General features: G+C 39.7%; 1 protein-coding gene across 2 annotated transcripts in view; it reads right to left on the bottom strand.

Annotated features, from left to right (window-relative positions):
- The window catches only part of AHI1 (Abelson helper integration site 1), a 286,626-nt gene that overhangs the window by 196,033 nt on the left and 77,588 nt on the right, over positions 1-13,005 (bottom strand). The window contains exons 18-19 of one of the 2 annotated variants that reach the window (XM_019527220.1): positions 11,376-11,563; positions 8,842-8,938 (exon numbers count right to left, since the gene is read on the bottom strand). In XM_019527220.1, coding sequence (XP_019382765.1) covers positions 8,852-8,938; positions 11,376-11,563 — 275 coding nt within the window. In that variant the 3' untranslated portion in view covers positions 8,842-8,851. Of the gene's footprint in view, positions 1-8,841; positions 8,939-11,375; positions 11,564-13,005 lie in introns of those variants that run through there. The other variant, XM_019527221.1, reaches the window with a different exon arrangement.

The raw sequence follows: 13,005 nt of genomic DNA, 5'->3' as shown, positions 1-13,005 counted from the left end.
TTTATGTTCTTCCCTACTGTAACTCAGCACTAATCAAATACATTTGCCACAGAGGAACAAAGGTAGAGTAACTTTTAAAAGACTGAGGATACAAAAAGTCAGTTAATAAGTATTTTAAAATAGACTGTGTTTGTTTGTATAAAATAAGATGCATGTAATGTAAAGGTTTTTAGTGGCACTTGTTTGGAATGACCTGAACCACCCACAAGCGAGTAACTTGGCCATCTCAGACCCAAGGTTAGCTTATTCAACAATGCAACTCATATGAATAAATACCCATTTCTATGAACAAAAACTGATCTGCTCTTGGGCTCAGAAATACTTCTGCATCTCTATCAGCAGTCCCACTTGACCAGGACAGATTTAGAAAACTCAAGTATCTCTGGTAACTAGCACCTTGACCAAAGCATAGCCTTTTTGCCACAAAAGATTTTCCCTTATCTGAGCAACTCCTCTCCTAGTGGCTCCATCCCCATGTCCTGACTTTGTCAGATCTCTTCTATCAAAAGCAACTAACTCAGTCCTTCAGGTGTTTACTGTTGGATGACAGAACTGGAGCTGGCTGCCATAGAGGAACTTTCTTAGAAGAGATCAATCCTGGTAGGAGACAGTGGGGATGTCAGAGGAGAAAAACTGCCATGAGACAGAGATTAAATTTTTCAAAGAACAAGTTTCCAACTGAGTTGAGGCCTTGTTTACACTCCACTGGCATACCAATGCTCATTAGGAATGTGAAAATATCAAAACCATGTAACCCACATAACTACACTGGAACAACTTCTGGTGCAAGCACAGTAATGCAGGCAGAAGGCAGCTTCCAAACAATGTCTTTACCATGTGAGAGTGGGGGTTTTTCCTGCTGCTAATTATGCCTTCTGGGTGCAGCCCTGTGGTATAGACTATCTCTACTGCCTTTTTCTCTCCTGCTTCTAAAGGTTGAGCTTAAGTCACCCCAAACCTTCATAGAATTGGAGTACAATCCTCTGAGGAGCTCTGAACCCTAGTTTATTAAAAAAAATATTCCTGGCAAAATACTTTGATGTGAAAACAGCCATGTTTCAGCTGACATGCATGCTAGTACTGTATTATGGCACAAGGAAAAGGGCTGTGAAAAGCCAACACAGAAGAGCTAACACCCCATGGACATGCTTCTGAGTGGTGATTTTTATAACCAGAAAGAAGATGGACAAAAGAAGTGGAGATAGTGGTGAGTAAATATATTGGTCAAAACATTCTCCTGTCCCACTGGAAGCCACAATGATCACAGAGCTACTTTAATGTTGTTCTGCAGACTGGGGGACAGAAACGTTTTCAAAAGCCTTCCTTGCCTTCAATACTGGGCTAAACTGAGCCTACTTTTTCAAGCTCTGAATCAAGAGAATTTGGCTCATCCTAGAAATCATTCTAACTGTGTTTTACAAGCATTTCAATGATACAATAGGACTGATTAAAACTGGTATGAAAATTCAGAGCTCTGCATTCTAGCTAAGTTAACAAGACTTGTTTTGCAGGTAAACACTGATCTAACCTCAGTGCTTATTTTTTTCCAACAGATTTCTCTTTCCTCCTCCAAATATTTTAGGTATTTAATGGCATTTTTGAAGAAGCATATTCTCTCCAGTACTGAACTAACTTGATGAAGTACAGTGGGGAAATAGAGAACTGGTAACAGATGGATGAGTCTGTGGCTAGATCTATAATCTGCACCATTCCCAGTTTGAGTTACAGCAACTGGTATAACAACGAGTAGTTAGATCAAGTAAAAAAATCTGGCCCCCCCGGGATATATTTGGTATGATAGACAAAAGTAAAGATACTGAGTTGCAGTAAACTTTATGAAGAGAAAGCACACGTTAACAACTGTTAAAGCAGGTAGACTATGAAAATGCATGTATGTGATGTTAATGTTCCAAATTTAAACTGATCCGTTTAAACACATGATGCTTAAACAATGGCCCAATACACACATTCAAATAATCAGGGAGAATTCTCCCAGGTTTGTTCTCTTGGTAGAGAAATTTCCCAGAGCTGCATAAAGAAACATTTGGGGTGCAGACAGAAATAACAATTCGTGCCTGATCTGACCACAGAGGGTTCTATAGCCATGACCAAACACAAGCCCACGGCTGCAGACAGCTTACAAATGGCCAATCAGGCAAAAATCTGAGCCCTCATTGCATGAGGGATCAGACGAAAGCGTTTCAAAACACAGCATCTTGTGTAACTTCTATCTACGCTGCCTTGCAGCCTCGAGCTGTTTTCAGAATGGGAGGGGGAAAAGGGAGCAGAGGGAGTTCAGTTCCCCTCCCATTCTGAAACAGGGACAGGCTGGGAGAGAGGAGGGGCTATTGCTAGAGGAAACCAGCCTCAGGCTCCCAGTCAGCAGTTAGATTCCCCTCCCCCTGGAACCAACAGTGAATATCTGTTTGGTCCAAGAGATTATTGTAATTCAGAACACTTCCTGCAAAGCATTTTCAGTTACTGTGCTTCTGTCTGTGCCCTTGAATGCTGAGGCCCTGAAGAGTGGGAAGCCTTGCAGAACTGACATTGTGTAGCCACAGGGCCCCTATGAAAACATCTTAGCATGTTCTGCAGGCTCCCTTAGTCTGCCCGGCAACAGATGACAGCAGTGTACAGACTTCTCAGGGCCAGTCTGTGTTTTCCTGCAACACACTTTAGTTATTGTGAAGGGGGCATGTTCTGCTCCCTGCTGAAGCAGCATCATCCAGGGAGCAAAAAACTGTCTCCCTAGGGATGAGAGGGGGATGCTGGAGAACTATGTTCTCTTCTGAAAGAAGCACAGCATGTACAGACATTTGCTAACTCAGAAGAAACTCTCCTGGAAGTGATTTAACCCTGGTTGTTATCCAAACTATTTTTCTCTTGGACTGACCATGTTTACTCTGGGAGAAAAAGCCTGAATATCTGTATACTCATGGTTTCTCCTGGGATAGCAGCAACTCTCCCAGGAGAAACTGAATGTCTGTACAAGGCCAATTCTTTAGCTACGGGATCACTGCACACCACCCATAAAACTGACTAGATCAATCTAAATCTCATCAGTCACAATATCTCTATCCTGTTAATGTTAAAGCATGTTGACTTTCATTAAAATGTTTTATTAGCACAGGAAGTTATACTTTAAGAAACTGTTTGAAAGATCTTATAATATAATAGTATATTTCCTCTCCATTTACATTAACAGTTTAGTCCATGTTTTCTAAAATCTGAATTAAAATAAAAATTACATTCTCTATTTTAAATGGGGAATATTTTAGAAATAGTTGGCACCCCATGTGGAGTTCTCTCCATAATTAAAAGGCACATTTTCATTTTGATGAGAGCTACAAAAACGATATTGTTATATATTATAGACTACTACAGCCAGATCCTCAGTTGGTGTAAATACACATATATTTACAATTTGCTCTCTCGCGCACACATATATATACATGCAGAGCTGTCAATGTTACTTTGAAGATTCCTTCTGTTTCCTGTTGGCAGCTGGAATGTGCCAATTAAAAACAGAGTAGTAAGTGCCAAAACAAAAAGAACAAACCATGTAATGCCTACACAGTGGCATGAAGAAATGCTTTCTCTCCCTCATCTACTTTTGGCGAAAAATTATCAAATAAAAAGTCTAATTGTAAACCAAACCTGCAGATTAGTCTTAGGCCTTTTTCTATCTTCTTGCTTTAACACTTCCTGCTTTTGTTTATTTTATTATTTTAGCCATTTGATTATTAACAGGCAGTTTGCCATACATCTTAGATGGGCTGCCACGAGAACAATACTAAAGACCAGAAATTCTATCACAGTGCATGTATCTTTGTAAAATAAATTTAATTATTTTGAATCAATTCTTCTACACATAATAAAAGGGTGTAGACCATTTTACATTCTGTTCTTGACTAGTGAAAATAAATAAGCAAACTATTTTAAAGGATATAATGGTATGTAGAGAGGAAATTATCTGAAAACTAAAGAATAAACCCAGTTTTACAGTAGAACCCTCTCATCCATAAGTATTCATCACACCTTTATTTAACAAATTAGAAATTTAAACAAAACATGCATAACACAAACGTAAGTTTATTCCAATATCAGGCATATATTAACTTAACTTTAATAAGCAGTAAGGTATTATTTTTACACCTGTATTATTTTTGTGATTTTTACAGTTTGGAACAATAGTTTTAACTATTGGTTCACTGCTTCTAATTAAAACAGAATTAGATTTACTTCAAACATGAGATAATTCCTTTTTTTCTTAACAATGGATTCCTACGTGTGTTGTCCAAACTTGTTGTGGATGAAGGCTAAAGAGACCGTGGCTAATTTTGGAAAGAATGAGAAGGATGCCCCAGTACAGAATAATGAACAGTAATACCAACTATTAGAAGAGGTAGAATAAGTGTAAATGTTACATTAACCTGCCAAAGCTCCATGGCTTCTGCCTATACTAGTTTTGAAATATCTATTTATAAGCCTCACATTATTTCTACAAAGGTTTTGATTACAGTGTATACATTTTAAATATATCTTTAATTTTTTTATTGCCACATGGAAAGTTGTAAATGGAACCTTTCTTTTGAGATCTAAAATCAAACCCAGAATTTGTTATCAAGCTTTTTCAGGATCTACTAAATAAGACCTTGGGAGATATATCATCAGTTGCTGTAAATTGGCAATGATACTATGACATTTTATCCTGCCTCAGAATCTGCTTGTATGTCTTTCTTACAGAAAAAAAAACAAGTTGCCTGCTAGCTTTTTGCACTGCTAGATAGTATTAATATTAGGTTTTAGCAATGCTTCAGATTTTTCTTAAAAAGGCTGCATACATTTTCAGAGGCATGGTGGTATATATTCTATAGATTCAGGTGTTTTAGACCAGTGAAGAGATATTTTGTGTTTCAAATATATTCTAATGGGATAATTTGAAGAATTATTCAATATCACATTTCATAGCTACATAGAATAATGCTAAGAACTCAAAAACTCAAGGAATTTTTACAATTTTGTACAAAGGAGATAACTTCTAATTTTAAATCCTAATCCTCTCTTGTTGGACTTGAAATAATTTAAACCTATATTTCCCAGGGTTATTTCAATGAACAGAAGTTTTCAGCAATCATTTGGAAAATGCTTTCAAAAACATCTTCCAAAATATACTGAGAAGAATTTGTAAAAAAAATTTTAGAAAAATAAAACAAAAATGGGTGGAATTCATCACGAATATTTTGACATCAGAGGTTACTCAACTAATACACTAACTCCAAGACTATGGACCTCTGTACACGTTGCAGACATCACATAATTAACTGGTTAACAGCACAGTTACCTTGAAACCAGCTACACAGCAAAGTACCTATCATGCCGGAAAAAGATCCAGCCAACTATAAAGTTTGACCTCAAAAATGCGTACTAACTTTGAAGCTGGCTGCTATAGAGCTTTAATATGCATGTGTAGCAGGGTCTCTCCTGCAGTTGGGAGCCCTGTCAGCTGAAGGGACTCACAGCTGCAGAAGCTGCCAACTCTAGGTCCTGGCAGCACCCTGCAGCTGCAGATGGTGGAAGCCCGCAGTGTGCCTGCCAGTGCCAGGATACAGCTGCCATGATCTCCCAGCCCCGGGAGTTTCATGTACCCCAGGGCCCAGAGATGTGTCAGGGCCCAGACATGACCCTCACGACAGCTGCAATGTCCCAGCCCTGGGGGCTTCACATACTCCTGGGACTGGGAGATCATAGCAGCTATATCTCCCAGCCCTGGGGATGCATTTGGCACCCCTCGGCTGAGGGGGCTCCAAGTGTTGGAGCTTGCTTTTTGCAAGTGCATAAGGAGCCCAGGATCAGGTTCCCTCTGCACCAGAAATAAGGCACAATGAGATCTAATTTGTGATTCCACAATCATGCCTCCTACCATCCACACGTGACATGGCACGAGGCACAATTGTGCGGATCACGCCTTAGATCCCATTGTACCTTTACCAACATGTGCAGAGGGGCCCTACTGTATGTAAAGGAACTCTTGTTACAAGTGATGAAAAATACTAGGCTTTTCTTACTGTTAAAGTGGCGTTAGTTCACTTAGTTTAGCATGAAAACTAGTTTAGTTTTTGACATTTTTAAATGTCATCTCCGAAATAAAAATAAATAACATTCTCTAATTACGATAAAACTGCAAACTGGTATTTTTGTCTGCTAGCTGCCTATAAGAATTTTACTGCATTAGCAGAGAAATTCCAGAGATAAAGACCACCCAGGAATTTGATGGCAACTTGTTATACTGAATGAATATTTAAGGATTTAATACCACTGAAGTTTGCTTTATATTGGAATATAAATTAACATTAACCCCTTGAGTCATAGATACATAACAATTGCTGCCAAGATGCAAATTCCTATCCAATTTCACAGAAGGCAACCATCTGCCCTTTCCTCCCACCAAAAATTAAGGTTTGTTTTTAAAATTTAAGAGCATACAAATTAATAGAAATTAATTTTACTAAGTATGCCCCAATATAGCTTAATGTACCAGCTTTAGTATTTTGCACTGCTGAAGATAAGACCAAGATTCAAGTCTTGGTTCTACTCTCATATTTTTTGGGCCCCAAAAAAATAGGAATGATTCATGCATTGCATGAGGGAAGTGGGGAGAAAAGTAGAATCTTGTATTATTTACAAAATAACATTGTAGCAGGGGGCTAGCCCCTGCAGGGGCCATCTGGCCCTTGTTGGGGGGCTGTAACCCCTGTGTGGGGCCATAGCACCTGCTGAGGGGCCACAGATCCTGTGTCGGGCCATAGCCCCTGTGGGAGGGCAGCAAAATATATATACATGTATTCATGAATTCATGAAATTCATGAAACATGTATCTAGAGTTCACTTTATTATTATGATAGAGACACTCATAGGCTTCCACATTGCTTTAACACTGTAGATATATAAATAAAATATTGCCCAACTGATCACTGTCTCTGTCTCAGTCTCTCTCTCTCTCTCTCTTTATAGGTGTCTTTTGTTTTAATTGTGGAGGAACACGGATTTTCAGGTATTTTACAGAGTGATGTTGGGATTTTTTTTTATCAGGGATTTTTCAGTTTTCCAATAGGGAACACCAGAATTCCTGCTAGGGAGCCCAGTGGCAGGACCCTGCCTGCTCAGAGCTGGCACCTTGGACCCAGCTGGCTGTGGATGACCTCCTGGCCAAATGGGGCCAGGAGGACATTCGTTCACAGTTCAACGCAGGCCACCACACCCAGAACATCTTCTGGGCAATGGCTGCCCAGATGGCTGGGCAGGGGGCCCAAATGGCAGTAGTGCCGTACAGAGGCCAATCCTGCAGGCTAAGCCCACTGGCAGCTGGCCCAAAGGGGCAGATGCCTCTACTGGCTGTCCAGTCCCTATCCGGGTCTGGCAGGTGCGCAGCAGGTCAGAGCCAGGCAGCAGCCCCCCACTGCCAGACTGTTGCAGTGGGTAAAAAGTGCAGGGATCTCTCAGAGCTGCTGCAGCAGTCCAGCTGGCGCAAGGGGTAGTGTCCTCAGGTACCAACTGGCTGGGCCCTAGAAGCTCCTGAGAGTGAGTAGCCCTGAGCTACTTGCCAGGGCCACTTTTTGTACTGCTTGGGCCAGGACAGGGCAGTCGCCCTGGCTGCAGATTTGGGAGGAACCCTGGCTCAAATTTGCACTGCTTCTATTTGAGCTGCTACAAGTGCACATGCTTGTATGTGTGGACGTACCCATTACAGCTAAACCAGTCATAGGTGTACCTAACCAACTTAGCATTGTTAAAACACATATGAAAAATGAGCAGTTATATACAAGTGAGTTTCTGCATCTGACATTTCAAATACAATTTACAGTAACATGAAAAGTTTAGCCTTTGCTAAATAAGGAACAAAATAATCAGCACCCAATATCATACAGATTAAGGGCATGTCTACACTGCCTTCGTAGCATGCACAGGAGCATCTCTACTAAGGACATCCATGCAGGTCCTGGGGCTCCAGCAGAGGTGGAGGGAAGCCCCGACCCCTGCTTCCCTCCAGAGTCCCAGGACCTGTGTGGCAGGAAGCAGGAAAGGCAGCTGGCTCCAAAGCATGGAGCTTCCCTGCAGTGATGTGCGAGTGCAGGGGCTGTGCATGAACGGTGGGGAGTGCCAGTGAGAGGCGGCCAGGGCAGGCTGCGCTCATCATGTTGTGCAGCATTGGCTCAAGCCATGTGCTGCTGGGCTTGAGCGTCCTGAGCACTCATGCCTGATGCTGCTGTACCAAGTGGGGAGTGTGGGGGGGGCAGTTTGCACTCCCCCACACCCCACAAATGCCACACACCCACACCCTGCCCCCAACAACCCCCCAAATATACACACCAACGTACCTTATGCCCCCACACACACAGACACACCCCCTCACAGCCCCCACACCCCAATATATGCACACACCCCCACACCCCACCATACACATACACCCTACCCCCTACACAAACCTACACCCCACCATACACCCCCCTCAAACATGCCCCACAATATACAAGGCTAAGAATTTTTTTGAGTTATTATGCAATCACCCCTATATACTGTATGCAAACACAAATCTTGACAAAAACATTTTTTGTAATAAAATTAAAATATGTTATAACAGGTGTTTGACTTTTAGTGTATGATTTGTTTTTTTTCTGGTTCTAAGAGGCCAACCCCTCCTCCCAAAAGGAGTATTTCCAGCGGGAGAAAGTGCAAGGGGAAGGACTTCAGGTAGCAAACATCAGGGGTTAGGGGCAGGACTTCTGGTCCCAAGATGACGACAAGGGGGTAGGGGCTACCCATGCAGTCCTTGAAAGCTCACCAAACCTCATTAAGTGGGGCAGGGGGCTGGGCCCAATGATCTTGTGAGGTCGCTTCCAGCTCTAATGTGTATGAAGTGGCCATCCACCTGAAATAACTGCCCATCTCTGCATTAGACAAATCTCATTCACATATCCAGAGCCCTGCTCAGGCTATCACAAGCATGCATTTTTGTGGAAGGATATGCCTCTTAGGCCCTTGGAGATACTGTACTTAAGATGTGATTACCCTGTGAATTGCACCATAAATAGTAACCTTGCCACACAGCCAAGGAATTAACAGCATGACAAATGGGAAAGCAGCCACAAAAATATTCCACAGAAGACATGTAATATTTTTGTGGCTAGTTTCCATCATGCCTTAAATTGAATATGTGGCAGGGTAGCAACACATAAAAGTTATTTCCTGAATCCTATACAGTCCTGGCGCTGGGGACCAACAATTAGCTGATTGTTAGTCCCAGCCCTGGTACTACAGTGGAACCGGGTAAAGACCTTGGTCCATGGGGTCTGGTGCTTCAATTCATGCTGGGCTGTGAACACTTGGCTTTCACTTTGTTGGTGGAGGGAGAGGATCATGAGCCTGAGCTCCCCCGGCACTCACAAGTAGTAATAGAGCTAATAGTAGTAATAGTAAAAGTAATCTGATTCCTGACCCCAAAATTGCACATCCTGCCGTGTATGTGTGGCATGGCAGGAGACACGACTGTTGGAATTGGAGTTCAGATCCCACTGTACCATTAAATGAATATGTGCCTAAGTGGTGTTTTAGGCTCCACTGAAGGCAATGTTGGCATGCCATGAATGTTGAGCACATGGTAGAAAATTATCAACCATAATTATTTTATCCTTCTCATGTAAGAAATACCTTATATGCAAATACATAATTAACATATTATCCTCAACATAATGACTAGCAAAACAAAAAACAGCAGATGAAGTTACATTTTTCTATAGAAAGCAAATATTTTAAATATTAATTATATTAATCTAACAAATTAATTTTAACTTAAAATGATAAAAACTACCAGTTGATGACTGCAAGACTATATCTGAATTGATATTAGTCATTTAAGTTTACAGTCTTCAAAGATAAGTCATAATTATGTAACTTCTCACAGACTTAATACAATCATTTGCCATTTCTAATCAATGACAAAATTTCAATTGTATATATCCGTTTGAACTGTACAGTTCTCATGGTTCTAAAACAAGCACAGGGTTTTTTGGCAGAATTATTTAGTAGAAGTACAATTTGATTTTTACCTCCAATTACAACCAAGTACTTATTTCAAATTTAATTACTGATCTCTGATCAGGCATAATTGAGTAGAAATATGTCACATTTATGTTTCCAGGTGCAGCATTATATTCAATTCCAAAGGTAAATATGTGTTCTTGAAAAGCATCAAGATTATGGTGATTTTTGCTAATCAGTATTAATCACTCTTGCGTAGCTACTGTGCACCAATCTTGGAAACAGTACTGTTTTTGCCTACGTTGTAAGAACTATGAAATAAAGATTCAGAAGAATCTTTCAGTCTTTTGTTAAACTTCCACTAAGGAGAAAATTAATCCTCAGATGCCCTGTGCCTGTAAGGCAGGGGAGAAGTATCAATGGCCATTCACTGAGGAGTCATGCTGTAAAATGTTCATTGCTACAATGAAATTAAGCAATCTTTCAATCCATTTGCTGACTTGCTGAGAGATATCCTTTTCAGGATGGCAATACTGAATATACAATTAAATAAAATGGTCTTAAAATAATGTAATGAGGAAAAATGAAAAACAAAATCAATAAAAATAAGATGATTTTTGTAAATTATTGTTTAACTCCTTTTCACAGAATATTAGCAGAGACTGAGGTTAGGAATAGATATTCTGGCAACATTCTCCATGCTGATCCTGAATAGTCAAATGACCCAACTTTTACCTTCTAAAATGCAAACCTGTGATGCGAGATCTTGAATAAAATCAGAATATGCTGTTAGGCAAATCATATTAATGCTAATACTAGTACAGGTCCTGGTCACCAACTGGTGGTAAATAGATACCAATAACAGCTTATGTTTACATTATGTAATTTCTTTTAAATATCCATTCATAAGTGAATTGACATTAGCAGAAGTTACATTATATTCATTTATCAAGAGAAACATGAGCAATGTACAGCTGTACAATACACAACAAACGGAGATGGTTCAAGCACCCACTTTGAACGCCTTCAAGACGCTTTTGGATGCTTATCTTGCTGGGATCCTATGATCCCTGCTGACTTCCTGCCCCTGGGGCAGGGGGCTGGACTCGATGATCCTCTGGGGTTCCTTCCAGCCCGAATGTTTATGAATCTATGAATAAGCTATCATAGGTTAACTTTTATTGACTACACATTAAGAACATGCCCATGGACAATTACTGTTGAGAAGCTGATGTACTGTAAATCCCTGCCCGTTTACTCAGCGGTAACTATAAACTAGAACATATGCAATGAATATGACTTTACATCTTCATGGGAAATAATGAAATTTGACATACCGTAACAGAATCAAGTTTCTGTTTCACTTTCTGCTTTCTCATAGACTCTCTTGCAACATTTACAAACTGATCTGATGGAAATGTTGAAGGAATTTCAGAAGAAGTGTTAAGAACTTGCGTCCCTCTTGGTGCTGCTGATATAAGTGACCCATTGAGATCTTTTACTCTTTCAGCCTCCTGCTGGGCAACTACAGAAATAAATCAAAATTAATATTTCAGGTCAAGTATTAGTACTTCCATGAAAAAAATTACATTGAGTTCATAGTCCATATTACTTTTCTGTTAAACAATATAAAGATAAATTACATGCAAAGGCTCCTTAAATGCAGAAAGTTATTTAGGCAATACTAAGAAATACTAGATCTACAGTTGCCTATGCAACCTTAAATCTATCCCTTTCTTTGTCCAGTGACACAGAAGTCCTACAAGTAAAAGAAACATATGAGATCATGTAATTAAAGACTACCATAATTTATACACAAGGGTACCAAATTCAGTTTGCAAAGGCAACCAGAAACTGAACATTTTCTAATGTCCAAGTATGTGACTTTATAACCTAAATAACTGAGTCAGAGACTGTGTATTCAATTTTCTAAGTTTTCAAAGAGTAAGATAGAAATACATTCTATTTTGTATAACTGTAATACCACTTCTACACCATCTATCATCAGCAAGGCTGAACTCCAAATCTTCAGCACTCCAATATAGATGTATCTCATTGTGAACACTTCTCTATGGAAGACAAGCAACAGACAGAAAATAGGACTTTTAAACTATGTTGTTCAACTAAACCTAAATGAAATTCCACAGGGCAGAAAAAAGATGTTATTTTAATAAAAGTTTTGACTAGTTGCCTTTTAACCACAAACTTGATTTTTACAAATTCTAGAATGTGGCAAAGGTTTGCAAGTATTCCTATTTGCCAACTGAGAACATTAAAGGATATTTTAAAACATACGGTTTAAGTAAAAATGATATTATGGGAATTTTAAACTTGTGCCACTGACTAAAATTAGTATTACTTTTATGATTAACTCTTTCAACACCAATGCCATCAAACTGTCTTCTGAAAGCAAAGAATGTATTTTTAACCAAAAACGGAACAAAAAGTTACTACCAGAGTATGCTGAAAAGACCACAACCTATGTAATATTCTACTGATGAGAGAACATCAGTGGATTAGTTCAAACTGACAGACAGATGATACAAATAACTACTGACATGGTCTTAGCATGGTATTTGCTCCATTTCTTAAGAAAAATATTTTTTCCACAAGGTACTCTCTTGAACAGTTCAGAAACGTGTCTAATGCAGGAATATTATTTGTTTCGTGAGTTCAAAGAACTAGTTTTCTTCACATTTATCAATGTAAATTATTACCCTATTATTGAGTATCTATAGAGCTGTCATCAAAATTAGTTCTCAGGGTTAACCTGAAATGATGGGATATTACTGATCTCAAAAAATAATATTTTTTGTTTGATTTGTTTTTTTTAATACACAAAAGCAGACAGTTTCAGAACACTGTTACAGGCCTGAATTCTCCCTCCTCCCACTCCCTCTGCCATGGGCCTGGCCCCATTGCCTCCTGCCGCAGCAGTCCTACCCCCACTTTGGGGCTGGATCCGCT

This window comes from Gavialis gangeticus, unplaced genomic scaffold (assembly GCF_001723915.1).
Source record: "Gavialis gangeticus isolate Ggan-Ray unplaced genomic scaffold, GavGan_comp1, whole genome shotgun sequence".
Classification (NCBI taxonomy): domain Eukaryota; kingdom Metazoa; phylum Chordata; order Crocodylia; family Gavialidae; genus Gavialis; species Gavialis gangeticus.
Note: the sequence above shows the minus strand (reverse complement) of the source record. Positions and strands in the feature narration are given on the sequence as shown.